Consider the following 21163-nt stretch of genomic DNA (forward strand, 5'->3'; position numbering starts at 1 on the left):
TATACCAAAGTACTCTAGAGTCAAATATGAGATCATCTGTCTCACAATTAAAGCATGGCTCAAACAGGGACCTGAGTGGACCAAAATCCCTCCATATACAGTTATTGCCGTTAAAGATGATTCAATAAGTTACAGAATCATACATTTAATTTTTGATTAGATAGACAGTTCCATGTAAAAATCATAAAGGCATACAGAATAAATACAGCCAAACGCTGTGTGTTGTTGTTGTTTTTTACCTCCTTACCTTTAAAGAAAATATTAAGGTTAGCTGGGCTGCCATCTTGTGGCATTTTACATTTATTACATTTATTTTGTACTCTCTCTTTATATTTTCCACCTCACAGCACATCACCCATTACTACCTGTTGGAATTCCGAAAAAGAAAAGTACATCTCTGCAGCATTCAGCTCAACTATCTTCTGTTAAACGCAATCCTTTCTGTGATCAGGACTCGAGCTTAGACAGTAACGGTCACAGGCCGGTTGTTGGGTGTGTAATATGACACACTGAGTGGGGCTGGGCTATACTTTGCTATTGTATCCAAATAAGCCCAGCCCTTCACGATCCTAACCTGGCTGACGGGTACGTTTCACTCTTGGGTGGGGCTGGAGCTTTTTATATTATATCCTCACATCACCCACTGTCACTGCGCAAAGACGCATAAGACATTGAGCGGACAGATTTCGGCTCCTTTGCTCGCCTTTCCTCTCCGTGTACACCGCTCAACGCTCGCTGATCGTCGGTCATGTTTCGCTGTGGGATCGCCTACCCTCGATGCAGGTGGATCATTCCCCTGCTTCTGCTCTTCGCCATTATTTTTGACCTTATCGCCATCTGCGCACAATCGGGATGGGTAGAGGACGAGGACGCCAAGTCTCACTACGCCAGTATGTGGAAGCAGTGCCGCGGCTTAAAAGACAACTGGCAGTGCCAGTCGCTCATGGACTTCTGTAAGTATCAGTCTACCTCACACATAAACCATACACAATATGCTGTTCAAAGATAATCCGACAAGAGCGAATGGGATGCCTTAATGCAGCCAATAATAAACCTCGAGTCAGTGCGAAATTCCACATTCCCATATTGTAACTTCAGGGTGTTGACCTCTGCTAAAGAAGTCCAGGCTGAGGGGAGGAGGGAGGCCTGCAACAGTCAGGCAAGCAGGCGGAATGAACTTTGGTCTCCACGAGCATTAACTCTTTTCTCGTTTATCACCTCCAGCTTAAATAAACGCAGTTAAAAGAAAGGCGGTTGAATGCTGTTGGATAATAAGTCCTGAGTGCCTTCCTCCTAGGCTGACGTCTTCACGCCAGGAGAAACATTCCTTGAAATAGCTTTCTGTTCTTTAGTTTGTGTGAAGGGTCACAACATTAGTTCGAAGAAGGCAAAACGATTCAAACGTAGATAAACGGCAGCAAAAAGAATCATGAATAAAGAAACGAGTCCTCACATAATATCCTGTTCAGTATGAAACCTGGGCATTGGCGGAGGAAGAATTTTCTTTTCTGGGGGCGGGGGGGCTGATACCATTATTAGGAAGATAAGGTAAAGAACATCATGTTTCTTATTTGTGGGGTTTTTTTTGTATTTGTAGAATACAAATACAGAGAAGACTCGTATGAAGAAGTATAGAAAAATAACTCCTTTGTGCAACATTGTATGATAAGAAAAATATGGGATGTTGAAGTTTTTCTTTATAGAATGTTGATTAGGATCAAAGGTAACGTAATAAAATACACTAATAGTGGATACAGTCTCACTTAGGTTATGGTTGTGAAAACATATTTATAAGTAAATTGTAAATTTTTATATGGAGTGTAACCATAACACCCCCCCCCTTTTTTTCCCCCTTTATGGTTAATAATGTTATTTTGATATTAATGGCATGATTAGCATGAATCTTGAAAACATACTTCTGAAGTATCAGAAATGGGTGCAACCAACAGGCACCAAAGATGACTAAAAGCCTGTTAGTAAGTGAAGCCTGAGCTTTTTTACTGTTAAGATATTGATGTTCTTATCATCAAGATAATTACTAAATGTGGCCTTCATAAAAGACAGCGCAGAGCTGCTGTTTGATGGTGTTTGTGTAAATCGTGGCATCCTTGTTATAGAATCCTTGGTTGATGTCATTTTAAAGGTTATCTTCATATTAGAACACACGAATAACTAATGTGCATTTTACAGTACATATAATGTATAAACCTCTTTTTATCAAAGCAGTGAAACTCATAGTGCTATCCCCATAGCAACCCATATGTGAAATATGTTTCCACAACTGTGGTGGTTGCATAACAACCACAGAGATAAGTTCTTCTTGAAAAGTAGTAGTTGTTTAATTGCACAGCCCCCCCTCAGGGTTTACTATTAGTGACCAGAAGGTCCACTTTTGATTACAGCCCCTGAAAAAAATGGATTTACAAAGAAATTAAACCTATAAAGACAAACTGTTGACAGATGAGGTCATTGTTGCTATGACTTAATGGATTAAAATACTTTTACTCATCAGAATGGTTCAAGGGCACCCTGAATAAACCCTTACGAACAAGAACTTTGTGAACTCTGTGAATCTGCACAGGTAGCGAAAACCATATCAGGAAAAACAAAAACAACTCGGGTACATTTAAAATACTTTAATAGCTTCTCCCAGCCCAAACCAAAGAGAAGCAGAATTTCACACAGACGTGGCCATTTTGGGAGAACCAGCTAATGAGTTTATTCTTCAGCAAAGACTGTCAGCCACAGAAACGTAACTCACCGACACACAAGGAGACCCAGTATGTGGAACAATAACTGAGAACAGAACAGACTTGTATTCTCGGTCTCTCCTACTCAGGCTTTATTTGTGTTGCTCCACGCCTGCTGTGGCCAACAGAGACACTATTGTTGTTCTTATCAGACTCTTTGAAAGTCACCTAGGTCAGCCTAATGTCACACAGCTCCAAATTAGGGTCTGCAAAGCATACATGTAGCATCACTTATTAGACTCGCCATTCACAGTGGTAATTATTTTAGGAGCTGCTTGCACTCTTTAATGCCATTTCTAGAAAACATAACCAGAGATCTAAGCATGAAGCACAGCCCCAAAGCAAGATCTGGTATTTTTTGTGCAATATGTACATAAAAAAAGTACTTTTAGCATAAAACCTTACTCACAGGAAAATGGCCCTTATTTTTTAGATGTCTGTTGATATTACTTTTTTGTGTTTCATACTATGCATGCACGCCTGTGTTTTAGTTTAAAACATGGTTAAAATGATCACTTTATTAATCAGCAGCTCAACAGATCACCTCAGCTTAACTGTATGTCACTAAATAGTTTTGTATTATTTACACAAAACACATACAGTCTACTAAACTGTGATGTCATGTTTTATTATATTTAATGACCTCACTGTAACAGTCAGTTGAGAAAATAATTGTTAATGGGAATAACCACTTGCTGCAGCCCTAATTAAGATGACTGTTTAATGTAAATATCCATGGCTGTGTGACAGCAGCTCCAAAAAGTCAACAACAACAACAATTGCCAGTGTGGTTGTTAAGAGAGTATTATAGCTCTAGCATGTTGTCAGTGTTTTTCTGGCATTTTTCTGATCTCTTTTGATATTTCAGGCTAAATAGTTTTGTGAGGCTACGTTCACACTGCAGGCGAAAGCGCATCAAATCCTATTTTTTTGACCCTATGCGACCCATACCCGATCATGGTATGACAGTGTGAACGGCACAAATCCAATATTTTCAAATCCGATCTGGGTCACTTATGTGGTACTGAATCCGATACATATCCGATGTTTTAGAAAGCGACTGCTGTTTGAACGGTCAGGTCGCATTAAATCCGTCTTTTACGTCACTGACACAAGACAGACGCCAATTATCAGCGCTGGAGAAGCGCCCGAGAAGACATCGCGAACGCTTCCTAGCCAGATGTTAGTGAAACTGTTGGGAAGACAACGTTGGAGAAACGTGAACATTTTATTTGTACTGTATAATCTGCAGATTCTGACAGAAACCTGCAACTATCCTTTGAAGCACCGCTCCTCTCTAAAACAGCAATAGGGATAATTATTAGGTTATCTACATTATTATGTAAATAACAAAATAACTTAAAGCAAAAATTGGGAAACGTAAAGTCCGAAGTCTTTATATTAAGGGCCATCAGTCAAACAATATTGTCGCATTTTATTTGTAGTGTGAACAAGCAGACAAAAAAAAACGGATTTGATCAAAAAATCGGAATTGAGCATTAAGACCTGCAGTGTGAACCTAGCCTTATTTGCCTCAACCGCTCTCTGCTACTGTTTTGGCCGGGTGTCCTTTAGTCTCAGCGGGGCTGAAGCTGTTACACAAAGAAGAAGAAGCAGAACAAAGCTGCCTGAAGGCTGCTGGCTAGATGAAGGGTACATTTTGGCCCCGCCGTTTCTCTGGCTTAAATACTTGTAGGGATATTCTGAAAACTAAGGAAACAAACACAACCAGAGCACAGTTTGTGTGTGTAAGATGTAGGATGTTGTGAATATTGGAAGCAGACCAAACTAACTCCCCCTCAGGGCGTTTAGGCCAACTGCCTGTAAAGCTGAAGAGACTGAATTCTCAGGAACTGCAGTTTTAAATAGGAAGAAGCAGTTTCAGTGTTCTGGTATGAGTGCTTGAACAAATCGCATAATTACAGGCTTGACTATGGAGGATGGCAAAGGGCTGGGTGATATGATAGTATGCTGAGACAAAAGAAGTTTGTCACGCCCTTATGAGTGTGTTAGGGCAGTTAGGGGAGCACAGCATTAAGGCAAAATTTGAATTTTGCATCACTTTGAGGAAGAGTGATATTTCAAATTACAGCAGCCCATTCTGAGTCAGAACTGACTAACTATACATTGTTTGAAAACACAGTGATACAGTGATTCCAAGGATTAAGTATGATACATGCCAGTCTGTATATCTTATTTATTAGTAACAGATTAAGATAGCTGCAAATGATATACTTAACCACTGCTTTCTTTATCTATTAATCTGCTGCTTGTCTTCCCAGTTTGTTGTGCAGAGAGAGTAATGACAAAAAGGCCACTTTAATATCCGTCAGAGCGTAATTTTCAGATTTATTTTCAATCAAAAGTATCAGGCATGATGATTCATACTTCAAAGCACCTCAAGACACTTTATATGTTAAGGTAAAGATCCTACAATAATAGACAGAAAGTGTTCTTAACAATATTAAGTGTCTTGAGATGACAATTGTTACCAGTTGGTGAAATCGAAATCAAATTGAGTAGCTGCACAATCACACAAGTAATCATTTTAGCCCTCAATTAAATACCAGCATTGGGAGATTTAATGCTTATCGCCCACTCACTGTCACCGCTCTCTAGCTGAGCCCAAACTGTGAAAAATGTAAATGCACAAACACCAAGTAAAAAAAAACAAAACCAAGGAGCTATTTTAGTACGATTTACTGCATTTCTAACACTGGAGTTTCTGGTTAAGAGAGTGTGCCATTAAAATTCTTTCAGGGAGAGCGCAGGGTGTTGTCGATCCCAGCTGCCTCTGTGAAAGCCTTATTCTAATAGCTTTTAGAATAAAAGCTATTAAATTATCCTTATTATCTGAAGGTTTAGATTTGTCAAATATGGGAAAGTCAGTGTATGTTTTCATAATCATACTAATAGGGCATTTTAGTAAATTTGCAATTAGAGGCAGTTTCAGGCACGCGGGTAGCGATAGTGTAAAAATGTAGGAGGGCAGCCAAATGTCTTTGTGTTTTGATTAAATGGGGAAAGCAGATGCTGAGCAGCTGGATAGTAGTAAGTGTGAGTGATTGGGACACGCATTTCGAGTGCTCACCCAGTAAACAAGGACACACCCATGAATATTTTTAAATTAAACAGTCATCGTTAAGTGTAGGAGCTTTTATATCAGTTTTTAATTCTCGTATGGCAAAAAGTATCAGTTCAGAAACTCAAAAGCTTTTTCTTCTACCAATAATGAATCAAGACACCATGTAAAACAGCTGAAATAGTAGCATGTCTCTCTGTGACTGTCTCCTTTGTTTCACTTGTTTCATTTTGAGAGCTTTGCTTCTTGAAGAAAAACTTGTAGTAAGTTTATTGGACTGAATCTCACAATAAGCCTGAAGTCATCAAACTGTTGATAACCAGTCTAGTTTGGTGAAAAGCAGAACACTGTGTTGCTGGTGAGCTTGAAGCTTGGTTGATGTTGACATGGGTATGAAAGGCTGAACCAGTTGTACTAGTCTGATGTGTATGTGATGCTGCCTGGGGCTGAGGCAGGTAGGCCATGACCTGAACACAGTCACAGGCAAAACGCTGTGAATAATTTAGGGTGTAACTTATCCAGTATCAGTAAATTGGGTGTAATGCTGTGCTGATCCACATGGCGAGCTTACATAAAGCCTAAAACTCTCAGGAAGTTTTGTTTTTAATCCTTGATGCAAGTAAAACCTATTCACAATACAATGAACACCTCTTGGTGCTTCTTTGCAAACAGCAGCAGTGTCACATGATAATTTGTTCAAAGGCTGGTGGTGCGCTGAGTATTTGGCCAACAACTCATATCAGTTTATGTCCAAAAGATTGAAAAATTTGCATTTTGGGAGGTTTGCATCTCTGCTAAAGTTCAGAGGCATGTCTGCCGACGTTACAGAGTTTTAGAGAATTCCAGTGCTTTTAAGGGTGTGGTGTGTGTGTGAGCAAAACAAAATTTGTCACAGCTTGAACCTTAGTAACTTTGCAATCTGTGTGAGCACAGCCTTGGGGAGGGGAGCTGCAATAATAACTAAACACCATGTAGACATATTGAACAATAGATGATTCATTTAGTTCCACAAACAAAAGTGAGAGGGATTTGGATTTACCACCAAGCTGCATCCTGAGCTGTCATAAACTGTTGTTTTTGGACAATTTTAACACATAAAATGTGACCCAGTAAGCAGTTAATGCTTCAAATTCTGAGCTTCTACAAAAAGGTGGTGGTTTGATTTCAGAGGTGCACAATAAAGTTAGAATGAATAGTGCAGAAAGAGTGCTGCCTCCTTCATTTTCGTGAATCTTTTTAGTGAACATTAACCATAAATAGAAAAACCAAAGCTGTGTTGAGGCATAAAGCAGCCGAAACCTTCCCACTAAGACTGGAAAGTCTGTGCGCAGCTTTACAGTTGTAACTTTCTGCAGCTGTTTTCTCTGAGGGCTTAATGGTAACATGTGCCAACATTTTTAACAGAACATATTCAGAGATTTTCTTTTGTTTTGTTTTGTTTTTAAGAAAATTAACTTAAAAATGGAAATGGGAGTTGTACCTTGTGCGGCGTATAAGACATACACTGTTGTAACACTTGTTGATATACCAGGTTTGAAAATCTTAAAAAAAGATTCCTTTTAAAAAAACTGAACTTTTCAGACTTTTGTTTCTTCTTGAGTGTCACAATTGTTTTTGCTTATGTTTCGTTCTAGCTTGGGCCCAGGCAGTCGCTGCTCTAATGATCATTGGTCTAATCATCCTCATCATCGCCTTCATTTTGGCCATTGTGGCGATGTGTAACATCAACATTGGTCTTATGGTTGCTGTTGCAGCATTCTTGATCGTTGTTGGTAAGATACACACACACACACACACATGCACAAAAACTTGCATCCACACAAACACCTAATTTCTGCAGGTATAATTACTTCCACATCTACACAGTAAAAATATTGTAAACAAAGTCAGGTGGGGCTGGCGACATGTATTGAGAAGAAGAAAAAACCCTCCGTTTCAGATATTCTTTGTTGGTAAATGAAATTAACTTTTAACTACACGAAGAGCAACACTCAACCACAGATTAGAACCTCTGAAACTGATACCAAACATGCCTCCGGTCTTATCGGTCCATTATATGATGCTTTAATCTTCAAATAACATGTTTAAGCTTGCAAATGTTCAGACAGCAGCTTCCCAAATAGAAGCAATATGCAAAATAGGTTAAAAAAAAAGTAATAATCTGAAAATATTATTTTATACCAACACCAAAACTGTAAAATAAGGAAGGGAAATATGTGGGAGTTGCATACAATCACACAATAAAACTAGTGACGCTGATAATGACTGCGTGTTTTGGCGTTAAGAGGGTGAGCGTAGGAAAAGGCCTTTTTCCCCTGAGGCGTGACGCTGCTGTGGCAACAGCTGGTGTGTTTATCAGACAGACAGACTGACTCACCTCACAGACGAAAGACCCTGACACAGTTACAGGTGGTGGGGTGTTTTTTATTTTATTTTAAGTTGCTTTACACTGTAATAGTCACCAAAAAGATAGCAGAAATGACTGCCACCTCAAAAATCTATTTTCCTATTTTTATTCGACGGCATCCCAGCTGCTGTTTCAGCCCACACAGCTCCTTGTTGAAGATATGATCCTACATTGAATCAAATCCAAGATTCAGGGTTTATTTTATAGCTGCATTTTACAGAAAAATGTTGAATTGGATTGGATACATCACTTTGTCGGTTGCAGTTGTCTGCAACTGAGATTTTGATTATACAGGAGTTTTAAAATAAAGTCGGGTGTTTGAACAAAATGTGCAAAATAGTGGGGTGAGGAAGTTCAGTTTCAGTCTGGTGGAGGGTTTTACAAAAAGAGGTGGTGGTTAAAAATCAAACAAAACAAACTAAACTTGAACGTTTGATTTAAACTGTGTATTTATGAAATATAGAAAACGAAGAGTATGTTGATGATTTTTGGCAAGCATTCCTTCAAAACTATATTTTCTTCACTTGTTAAGCCTTTACTCTTGTGTCCGTATGATGTCAAAGAGAGCGGATATCCCTAGTTTGGTCATTCCTACTGTGGTTGGCTCTGGCTGTGAGCACAGGAGCCCAACACATCTGCCATTCAAAGCATTTTTTTTTAATGAGGCAAGCGACTCTGAAGAAATTTGGCCTATTAGGAACAGAAAGTGAGATAAAAGAGCTTGCTTCAGTCAAGTAGATGAACTGTGGGGCCCGTCCCCTTTAATATGTTAATGCAGTGTTCAAAAATTCAGGCCTGCCTTTGCAATTAATGTGAAAGTGCGTGTTGAAACAGAGTAGTTTATGTTCACTCCCTGTCTTTCCTAAGCAAAATAATGCTGTTTTAATAGTCATCTGCCATGGGAAAGTGGATCTAACTGAGTCAGAGTCACACCTTTCTCATGAATAATCCCTGGTAATAATGACAGGTCTGCCAAAACTCACCTCGAACTCCCAGATGTTGATATGCTGATGAAACTCTTACACAAGCTTGTGAAGGTATTTTTCACACCCTGCTGTTACCATCAGTGTAGTGTTGACTGCATGACTGACTAAGTATGTTCAACTTCCTTGTTTTCTGTAATGGTTTTAAAACTCTGCTCATCTAGTTTATGGTTTAAATATATTTTTTATTAGTAGGTTTTTATTTACACAGTAAAAATGAACTCTACTTTCCACTGACTGGTCTGTGAGAGTAAGTTATTCGGCCAATCTGCTATATAAAATCTCCCTCTATTTCTTGCTTAATAAAAAATGCAATAGATCATTTATCAGCTTCTAAACAATTTATCCCCAAAATGAGATCTTGCATAACTTATCAAATGTAATAATAGGTTATCATTATTGCATAGTTTAATTTTCCATCTAATTTAGTGGAGTGAACCCGGAGGCATTTTGCAGTTGTTAACACATAGCTTTATATCAGTTTTTAAATAAAACTTAAATATGTACTTTGCTTAATTATCCCAGGAAAAGAAGTAGTTCTCATCATGTTGTAATTTAAAGCCCTGAAACCCTAATTTCTGAATTAGCTTTTGACCATTAACAATGACTTTAGACAACATTTCTAGTAAAGTAAAAAAAACAAAAACAATTAGTTTGAGCCATTGCTGGTTTAGGCAGTTTGGCATTAGTTGATTTATTAGTGTAGATTATCACCTCACACTGTGCACCAAGCCTTGTTTGTCTGTCTCTCTCTGCAGCGATTATCCAAATCATCGCTCTGATCATCTACCCAGTCAAATTCAATGAGCTGATCTTTGAGGGTAACTATTACTACACCTGGGCCTACGGATTTGGCTGGGGCGCCACCATCATCTCTATCGGCTGCGCCATCCTCTTCTGCTGCCTGCCGAGATATGAGGATGAACTCAGCGGCCAGGCAAAGGTCAAATACCTCTATACTTCTGAGTAAGGAAAAAACCTGGGGACCCACCCAGTCATAGCCATTTCCACTTTTCGCTCTGAGCTGCATCTGGACTGGCCACTGAACATTTTTACACTGTGCCGTTTCACCAAAGATTTCCAATGGCTTATTCAGTTTAATATGGTCCAGCAATGGGAAAACCACTCTTCTACAATCTGTGAGTGAAGTTATAGGCAAGAAGTAATTCCTACTGGGAGTGGACTGCAATTGGGAACTGCATCTACTTTAGTACACAGATCTCTATTTTCGATTTATTAAGAAAGAAATAATAATCATGATGTTATTTTTTTGTTTTTGTCATATAAAACACACTTATCAATTTACCTGTACTTTTATAACTGTAACTCTCTAACACAGTCTCACATCACTTTGTGAAATAGTTGCAAACGTCAATCAAAGGACCAAGAAACAGACAAACATTAATTTTACACTTCATTTTGATTTTTGATTTGATATTTTTTATAATTCTATATGTTTGGTTACACAAGTTCCTGGTTATATTTAGGAAAACTGTATCGCTTGGGTTAACCTACTATATTTACTACATGTTTTTATGTGTCCCTAAAAGGATGGTATAGAAAAGTTAAATAAATAAAAAAAATAAAATAATGACCATATAGTCAAATAAATAGCTCACATTTTGTGAATATTTCACAAATGGACCACGAGACTGTGCTTTATTGTCAATGCAAGATCACCTAAGTGCACTCAACTTAAAGGAGGTTAGGTATAAAGCTTTTTTTTTTTTTTTTTGCCTGATTTGTCTGTATCTCCTTGATAAGCAATCCAGAGTCAAATATTTTGCACAGGATATCAAATCATTCAGTGTCATTTCTTGGATTTGTCCTGTGTGCCATCATTAGTTTTTCTGTGTCTTTTGTTCTGTATGTTGCTGTGTATAGATGATAAGAAGGAGACTTTGCTTCTGGAATGTAATCAAGTTACACAGAAAATGTCTGTGTGGTTCAACTTTCCTGTTTGTAACTTTTTATACATTTTCTTATTCATTTGCTGTTTGTCTTCATAGTTCTGTTCTAAATTTCCATATTACCAAAGGGATATAACTGGGGGAGTTCACTGTGCTGTTTTGTCTGGATGTGTTATTAAGTAGAGCAATTGAAGGTAAGAGTAAAAATGTTTTAAAAAATATGCAGGAAGGGAGTAATATTCTGAGAAACGGCTCATAATTTCCCCTGAAGTCACAAAAAACCTATTTATAACACAAACCTTCTATTATGCCTCTAATAACTTAATTAAATCACGGCCTAAATTGCGATCAGATTTGGCGAACAACAGTGTAGGAAACACTGACACAGTTGTGAAGTGAAGCAATTTCTGCTTCACTTTGGAAAAATGTGTTTTGTTTCTTGTAATTTTTATTACAAACAATGTCAGAGACAATCTTCACCTGATTTTAGGAACTTAATCTTTAAATTCTTTGAGATTTTTCTTAGCCTCACTTCTCACCTCTCCACCTCTGTCGGCCAAAAACACCTTCAGTACCCCATCATGAATAAGGCTAATGATACACTTCTCGAGTAGGGCGGCAGTTTGATGATTGCTGTGATCCCAGAAAAGTTGTTTTCTTGTTTTCTGGTTTCCAGTGCATGTTGCTTCTCTGCGTGCCACTCTAAACTGGAAGACAATATAAAGAAATTTCCACTGAACACAATGATTAATTTAACATAAACAACAAAAAAGAACAACTCGTATCCAGATTTTTTTTTACCTTTATCGAACTTGATAACAACTGATATCCCCGTCCACATCATAGTTATTTTAGAACATCTAAATGTGTTAACATTTTTGTTTTAGGTGGTCAAAATCTTTGTTTAAAGGGACTCGCGATGAACTCAGTAGGTTTACTGTGTTTTTAATACTGGCAGATTGCTGACAGATGACCAAACGTGTATTTTCTAAAGGCCGCCAAAAGTTCTCATGATGCCACTTTGGCCGACATTTTCTTGTCTGATAAGACACAGAAACAATGTTGTACAATCATCTGACTTACTGTGTGGACAACTTGTGCCTTAGCTTCTTCAGTGTTGTGTTTCTGAATCCTTGAATGTTCGATCTAACTGGTAAGTCAGGTTTTACTGACTTATGACAAGTCTGTTCGTGTTGAGACAAATTTCATGCCCAAGCAAGATGAAGTTTTTCTAATCAATTAAAGAAAGAGTTCCAAAGAAGTAGTTATTAGTAATTGATTCTCGATTATTGGCCACAACCCAGTTGAAGCGTTTCGCATTAAATGTAGATTGTATAAAGTTGTTGCTAAATAACAACCGTTATTTTATACCTTTTAATGAGGGCAGGTTTACTCTTCCTAAGTCTATTGCAACAAAGACATGTTTTTGCTCAAGGCATGGATCTCTGTTTTTTCTTGTTTTTTTTTCTTTTTAGTTCCAGCTTTATATATCATTAGTAACTGTATGGATCTATAGGGACTGTCTCACTGGAAATCTAGCTGGTTTTCTGCTGTAGTTTGAATAATTTTGGTAGCGTGTGTATTTTTATGCAATAAAGAGTTTTTTGGAAAGATTTTCTGAGTGTTTGTTGAAATGCAGTGACTATTTTTGTATTGCTCATACGGACAAAATGATAAAGTGAAGTTTGTGTGCATAAACAAGTCAAATTCACATATATCTGTAGTTTTGAGATAAATATCACAACACAATAATAGATCAGTCAACAGAGCTGGGCTAAGAAAGTGAACGCTCCAGGGTGTGGGAGCTCCTTTAGTACTCTTTGAGTATTGAGTCCTGATCAGTTGATGGAGAAGTTAAATCCATAAATTTAACGTGGACTGTGATGGTAATACGGAGCCAGCACAGCTGAATTAGCAGAGGTGTGACCTGTGAGTCATTGGATTTAGTCATAAGCCTCACATTAGTTGGTCTAAACAACCTGCAGATGTTCCAAGGAAGCTTTAAGACAAGCGAACAATAGACCTGCAGCTGTTCCAAGGAAGCTTTGAGACAAGCAAACAATGAATTGTAATTACTAAGATGTAATGGAATAAAGGCATCAGTAACATTTCTAATTCAGAGGATGACAGAATGAAGCGCATCTTGGCAGAATTCTGTTAGGGGCACAAACAAGGATTTCTCTTTATTCCCTTTATTAAGTTAAGATGAAATTGTCAACCTAACTTTTAATATAGTGAAAGCACTTGTGCAAGGTCTGTACTTATAAACCTCTTTGGACTTAAAAGAAATAAACAATTGAAAGTCATCTGCGTGACACTGATTACCGTAAAATAAAACATCCTTAAAACATATTTACTACATTTCTTAGTTGAACCTTGAAGCAGATGGGCTAGAGCAGCAGAAGACCACACAGGGTGCCACTTCTCCTAAAAACATGAAACTGAGCTTATAATTTGCATATGCTCAGCAAAATTGGACAAAAGAAGACTGAAAAAAACAAACAAGTCTTAATTTCTGCTGTAGCATTTGGTTAGTAGGGTGAGACTCAAACAACATGACAGCATGAATCTATCTTGCTTTATATCAACGGCTCAGGCTGTTAGTGGCACGCTTTGGACAGCCTTATGCTACAGCCTACCCGAGTATTGCTGCTGACCATGTCTATCCTTTTCTAACTACGGTGTACCCATCTTATGATGGCTGCTCGCAGGAGGATAATGTAATCTCAAACTGGTTTCTTCAGCATGACAGTGAGTTCACAGTACTCACAGTCACTAATCACAGTCAACACAATCAAACACTTTGCCACCAGCAAATCTGCAGCTTGTTGAATCTGTGCCACAAAGAATGAAGGCAGTTCTGTAACTCCAAAAGAGTGTTCAACCAAGTACTTACAAGGTGTACCTATTAAAGTGACTGGTGGGTTTCTCATTGGTAACTTCAAAGTTACAAATTAAAGTTAAATGTGCATGTCAACCTGAGTTTTTGTTCAGTGGTATTGGCGGCATAACATTAATTTGCCACTCGTAGTTTATCGTCACACACAGAGCATTTGTTACCACATACAAGTGGAGACACACATTGGTGATAAACAGCTCAGAGATCCAACAATGTGAGTCATACATTTCTGGTGTACACACCCAGCACCTCCCTGACTGGGAATTAGACTTTGCTCAGCATGTTGTGGCAAGTTTGGTTTCTCTGTAAAATGGGAGTGGCAAGAACAGAGACAGGTAGGAGAAGGGAAAGACAACACAAAGGTAGAGATCGTAAGGGAAAGCAACACAGCACTGAAGCAGGAAGAGAAAGAAAGTGAAACAAATGGTATCACACTGGAACTTTTTAATCCACACCATGGACTATAATTATTTTCCCTCTGTGTTGTTTCTGTTTTTCACGTCACAGAGCGAAAATCTGCTGCGCCATTGTTTTCTGTTCATGTAGCACCACAGTTCATGATAGTCAAACTTGGGTATTTGCAGTGTATTTTGCTACACAGTACATCTACAATATAAACACATATAAAACAAGTGCTTAATAAAACTACTGAGTACTTCCACAGTTATTCCTTTTTCATTGGTGGATCATGTTTAAATGTTTTTTGACATGTTTGACCAACAACACAAAATGAAGAGATCCCAAAAAGTTGATTCTGTTTGTGTGGACATAGCCTTTTCAGTGGGAGTGACTTCTTCAGTCTCCGTGAATAATTGAGCATGAAGACAAAAAGAAGTAATATTTACTCAACAGTTGTGCATAACAAGAAAGCATCAACAACTTTCACTTGAGACGAAGAGACTTTTGTTTCTTTTCTTTGCTGTAAAAATCTCCCAAAAGTGCAGCTCTAAGAAAAAGCAGCACTGTAAGATGATATCTTTAACACATTAAACGCATCTTTGTAATTTATGTGCTCGATTTTCTGCTGTCTTTATCTGCACAATGCTGACCCCCTCAGGTCTGAGAAGTTACAGAATAAACATGCTGGTGATGAGATATTAACAGAGAATAGAAATGTGGTTCATATAAACAGGAAATTCTAACAGTGAAAAACTTCTCAGCTGCTGTTTTTATCTCTGTAAAAGTTTTTGGGTTTTTTTAATTCAGCACATCAGTTAAAATTAAAAGTCAACATGTTTTTGTAAGCCCTGAAGTTTAAGAACGAGTGATTCCACAAGGAAAGTAGCAAAAATATTGTTATAGAAATGAAATGAAAGCAATATCAGTACATTAAACGGTACATTACTTCTAATGCTGTTATACACTCACTGGTCACTTTAATAGGTACGCTTCAAGTCGATCCCTGTTTGCCTTCAGAGATTATTTTATTCTTTGGAGATGAATACACTGCAGTCATAATGGGTTGGATATGGTTAGCAACATTACTCACTTAGTCTGTGATGTTTAAATGATGCTTAATTGGTACTAAGAGGCCCACACCATTTCAAAACCACAAAAAATGTGAGCTGATTGTTTAAACAAGGCAGGATGGATCCATGCTTTCATGTTGTTTCTGCCCAATTCTGACCCTGCCATCCAAATACAGCTGCAGAAATTGAGACTCTTCAGATCAGGTAATGTTTCTACTATTATCTCCAACTTACTAACAGATCACCATCAGTGTGAGCATGCTGAAGTGCCCAGAAGTTGACAAATCACAACATATGTTGTATAATGGACTATGTAAATGTTAAGTTACTTTACAAACATTGCAGGCATCGAACATAACACAAATGAATGCTTGATGTGTGAACTGACGTCCAAATATCCACACAACCCGGAATATATGGATGAATTCATGTTGAGCATTTGAAGACGTTGTTTGTCTAATGTCAAGTGCATTTGGTGAAAAGAAAATTCAGCCCTCAGTTTCCCATGCACTCTCATCAGAAGAACCATTTTTATAGCTTCTTCAGGGTCACAAATACTATTTAGTAACTTTATGATGTAAGTCCAAGTTTTTATATTAATTTTATGTTCTACAACGACTCTGGAAAGTCCCTGACATTAGTAAGTAATTGTGGTGTGAAATGTGCTGTATTTCCTTCTGTATTGTAGTGGAGCAAAAGCAGAAATTAAAGAAAGAAAACAGTAAATACTTCAAAGATTTATTGTGGTACAATTCTTGAACCAATATGCTCAATTACTCTTTGCCACAGGTTACCAATACAGCTTTAGTAGCTCACTGGTTCCCTTTAGTTTGTGTTTCCACACAATTGCCACTGGAGGTCAGGCTTGATCAGCACAAGAGCTTCTGTGGCTGCGTCATCAACCAGCTGTTCAATCCACAACTGCTTTCTCTGAACCAGTCAGCATCAACTTTTACTACTTTCTTAGGAATAGTGGCCCATAAAAGGGGGGACATATCACAATTAAACAATGTGAATGTCAGTCTTCACCCCTACACAAAGCTGTGTATACTAATTTTTTAGTGGGGGTTGGTTTCGATCCGCCTCCGAGGTGCTTTCCACTGAGAAGAAGAGTCAGAAGAACATTGAGATGTTCCTCTTCACAGTTCTCTCCAGGGTTCTCCCCGCTCTTCTGCCACCTCATACCAGGATGGGGCTCCGAAGCTTTTGGGGCTCTGATGGAACAATCCGGGTTCAGAAGTCACTCTGAGGGACTGGCCGCACTGTCAGAACACAAGAGACGTTTGACTCTGGAGGATGTATATGGGTAAGAATGAGGCTGATAGATTAATGTAAAGTAAATGGTTTACCAGCAGGATGTACATATCCGACATACCTGTCATAAATCCCCAATTCCACTTGTGCTCCGCCTTTTAACACAGATGAGGAGACTGGGCAGGGTGTATATGCCAACATTATTAGGCTTGACTAAGATTTTGCAAAGCTCATGTTTTTGTTGTTTTGGCAAATGTCTCAAGCTTTAAAACAAAGCACATACAGCATGCAACAAAAGCATTGCAAGTAAGCAGCAGCACAGACTTGCTGCCAGCTAAGATCAAAAAGTGGATGCCACATTTTAAAGTAAAGGTTACTATCAAAGTCTCAGTGAGTCAGATTTCTACTTCACGTTAGCAACTGTTGCTTCCTTTAGAGCATCAACAAAACCCCCTAATATGCAAGGTTTCAATAGACTGCCAAGGAATATAATGCACACTAGCAATATTTATTTGAATTTGATCATTTTTATGTTTTTTTAATTTGAAGAAAGGGTGAAATCTTTGCAGACCCCTCTGTCTGCATGTTCATGGGTTTTCAAAAGCTGTTCAACTTTGGTGTTTCAAGATGGCAACATTGTAGGATGTATTCAAGACCTTTACCTCTGCAAAAAAAGTCCTGCATTGATGAAGTTGCTCAATTAAAAGTAAGTAGCCATCATGTCTGTAGAGGCTAAAAGTGTCAAGCTGACATCTACTTTTTTAGTAAGTTATTGTTGCTGATGCATTTATTTGTAAGCAATAGTTTACTGTTGCAGCCAATCCAGTTAGAGCTTACTGCACTGCATACTGCCAGTACTTTCATCTCAATTTATTTGATCAATGCAACATATTTGTGTCCTTGGATTTTTTGAAAAGCATTGTACATATCTAAATTATTATTATATTTATTACTTTAATTGTTTTAAAAGGCCTCTTGTGTGTTAATTATTTAAAGCAAATATTGACAAATAAATGAGGTGAAGAAAAAAGTCCAAAATAAATGAAATGGAAACATACTGTGCAATAATTTTGAGTCGCCCTGAATTTTTACATTTTGCTTCCAGGGAAAGGCTAAACTTGTGTGTGATGTTTTAAAAGTGGTCTTAAGCAACAACTCTCCAGACTTTCTGCAGATCTTTCCAAGGGTTTCTAATTTGTTGTTGTTGTTTTTTGTTTTTGTTTTTTTTTGCTTTTTCACTTTTTTCACTCATTTTCAGTCCAGTCCTTGTACCTGACTATTTTAAGAAAATAATATTTGGGGTTTTTGTTGTTTTTTAAGCACTGACCTATGAATTATTCAACTATAGAGGGATGAAGCAGTGTTCTGTCTACACATAACAGACAACTTAACAAAGACCCCATTATAAAATGCATCTCCTGGGACTTTGCTACTAGCAGCCTGTCACAAAAACACATTTGTTCCTATTCTATATATTTTTAAAAAAATGCTAACAATAACACAGCTTGACAGACATAAAATTCTATTTTTGCACCAACAATGGGATTCCCAAAGAACTATTAGCCAAAAACTTGCCCCATCTCTGCATGGTGTGCAGCATATCCTCAAAAATGTAACTTAACTGAAAAACTATTCAGTTTTGAGAAGAAAGTTATAAAAGTATGCACTACTGTGGAATCCTTTGACCTTTTCTTGACAGACATAAATCCTTCCAGACGTTATAAGGAAATTTGGACTGCAGTATAACGGTCAGGTGGTTTTATTACAGCATCATCTGCTGGTCTAATATAGGTCATTTAATGAGGGAAAAGTTCAGCATTGATATGAGACAATAGTGGTGGTGGTGGTGGGGGCAGTGACTAAAAGAGGATTGCTCATACTGGTGATTTGAAACAGCGGAGTGGGCCAGTTGTCCCTTCTGGGGTTTTCCATGTGCTGATGACTATGCTACTTAGCTTTCACCACTTCCACAGCCGGCTAGTATTGATTATTGACTTCCGGCCAATGACTCAGCCAGCATGTGACTCAGTAAGGAACTTTTAAAAAGTTTGGAAACTGAAATTTTTAGCTTTATCTACAGTAGCCCCCTCAGCAGCATTCAGTCAAAACAGACCAGAGTTAGATGGGTTTTTCTTAAGTGCCCACTTACTCAGTCAAAGGCATTTTTGAGGTCAGTCAAAGTGACTTTATAGATGTTCATTTTGACAGCCGGTGCGTGCAAAGCATTACCTCAGGGGCAACAGCTTGAAACTTCGAAAGGTAAGACTGATTCACAGAGCTTATTCCTCATGAATGCTGTCAGGTGTTTTTTAAGTTTCATTCCCCGAGTAGTTAGAAAACTGGAATGTAGTTTCAACTGTTGGGGCAGCTCAACACAGCAGTAGGAGTCTTTCCACAGGTAGGAGAAAGGAAATAAAAAGTGAGGATCAGCACAGGATAACAACTGCAAGATTAAGACGAACTATCTTCTTTCGAAGAACTATCACAGCGGTGAAGTGGATATTTGTCCACAGTGGGAAAAATATAGAATAAAGTTTTACCTCAGCTTCAGGCCTACTCTAGATTTACGTGAATCACAGAATGGGTCATGGCATATTACTCTAATCTTAAGTGATCCAGGACAGCGCAATACACGACACAGTTTAAATGTGAATGTGCATATTTGCGTCTGCGTGTGTGAATTAAAGTTGCAAATAAAGTGTCAGCTCCTTTATTAAACTCTCTGATTTGCTTTACCCCGCTCACTTAGTGAGTTTCTGTTTTTTCATTGCAAATTTAGATAGATATGCCTATTTCAAACAATTGAAGGAATAATGTACAATCCATATTTTTAAACACAACAAAACAAAATCCCAAATATATTAATGTAATATATATATATATATATATATATATATATATATATATGCAATTCTGATTTTATGCTTCAAAAGGACTAGAGAGAAGTATAAACTTACTGCTCCTTCCTGTCTAATGACTTAGTCAACTTCAGTTTTCCTTTAATTCAAGAAGACTTTGGTAAGTTAAACTGACAAGTTAATCAAAAAAGAAATCAGGGGCTGTATGCATGTTTTAATAAAAAATACTGGCCCCAGTGTGTTGTATAGTAAGTCGATGCTAAGTTATATGTAGCTCTTTAACTTTTTGGTCCCAGTAGTACTGCAAATTGAATTTATGTTTTGTTTTTGATTGACTTAAGGAAATCAAACCATCTAAAAACTTTGCTTTTGTAACTTGCAGCATGTGGGCTTTTCCAACTTTTGTATTTTCACCTCCTCCTAAATGCTAAACCGAAACTTTATTTGTGTTAGAACACACCCATCACACAAAGCCTAAAAATATTTGTCTCTTTATGTCATCTAAATGTGTCACACCTCTTTTTCGCGTGCATAATGCTAACACATGCAACTCCAGCAAGTTGCATGTGTTAGCATCATGCATAACTTAAGCAAACGCTACACTTGGAAATAAAACATAAAGCTCTGACTACTTTTCCGTTGCAGCTTCTGAATGGTAGACCGCAGTAAAACAGTTAAGCATGCTCTGCCACATACTAGAAGCTCAGTCAAGATAATAAAACTTGTCAACCACAACAAACCACAGGTACACAACAGACTTGTGACTTGACTGTTGTAATGCTTTAGCCGCCTTGACAGCCAAAGTCAGGTGGGTTGCTGGATGATGGAAGATGCACACTTTTCTTGGTACACTAGAGCAAAGATCATCTGTTGATGTTTAGTATTGAACTCACATGAAAATGAGAGGCACAATTTAACCAAGTGTCAGTTTACGTTTCCATTAGGTGGAGACATATGGAGGTTAAGAGGCTTCCTTTAAGAGGAAACCAATTTTTGTTTTGTGATTTGGGTGGGAAGAGCTAGAAACTTTTGCCAAAATAAAAGAAAACTTCACTTTACATGAACATTGAGCTAACTTACTAATGTAGTGAATGAACCAGCGGGTTAGCAAAGAGCTCACATCTACTTCTTAAATATCTTTGAGCAAGACAGGAATCCCCAAGAACCTGAAAGTCTTTAATTATATTTACATGATTTGCTAACAATTAAAGCACCATCGCATCATTGTTTCAATAGCTACAGTCATCAGACCATGAATACACATATCAGTGCATGCAGTCAACAACTCAAATCCATTTCACAATCAGGTAATGAGCTTCGTTTTCCTTACTCATTTGCTGATTCTGAAGGTTAATGATTTATTTTTTAAGGCTGTCTCATGAAATAGAGTATGACGCGAACTGCCTCCCTCCCTCAGTGACGCTCCTTTGTGCTCAGTAGGTGGGATATGCTTTTCAGTATCGAGTCAGACAGATAGTAAAGACCCCCTGGTGGCAATGAGCTGCAACTACAGCGGTTGTGTGTGTGAGTGTGTGTGTGAGTGAGTAAGAG

The 21163-nt window shown here is 37.9% G+C and overlaps 1 protein-coding gene across 1 annotated transcript; it reads left to right on the top strand.

Annotated features, from left to right (window-relative positions):
- Positions 1-542: 542 nt before the first annotated feature.
- On the top strand, positions 543-12746 carry perp (p53 apoptosis effector related to pmp22). Its single transcript, XM_005727335.1, has 3 exons — positions 543-953; positions 7467-7604; positions 9981-12746. Exons 1-3 carry the CDS (start codon positions 749-751, stop codon positions 10190-10192), a joined length of 555 nt encoding a protein of 184 aa, XP_005727392.1. The 5' UTR covers positions 543-748; the 3' UTR covers positions 10193-12746.
- Positions 12747-21163: the final 8417 nt, after the last annotated feature.

The sequence above is a fragment of the Pundamilia nyererei genome, unplaced genomic scaffold (genome assembly GCF_000239375.1).
Source record: "Pundamilia nyererei isolate P.nyererei 1_Seehausen unplaced genomic scaffold, PunNye1.0 scaffold00024, whole genome shotgun sequence".
Lineage (NCBI taxonomy): Eukaryota > Metazoa > Chordata > Actinopteri > Cichliformes > Cichlidae > Pundamilia > Pundamilia nyererei.

Bases quoted from the DNA above. Each gene is read 5' to 3' on its own strand.
- perp (XM_005727335.1), top strand. From the start codon at position 749: ATGTTTCGCTGTGGGATCGCCTACCCTCGATGCAGGTGGATCATTCCC. The intron at 954-7,466 runs GTAAGTATCAGT...GTTTCGTTCTAG, and splicing joins CCAGTCGCTCATGGACTTCT to CTTGGGCCCAGGCAGTCGCT. The intron at 7,605-9,980 runs GTAAGATACACA...CTCTCTCTGCAG, and splicing joins AGCATTCTTGATCGTTGTTG to CGATTATCCAAATCATCGCT.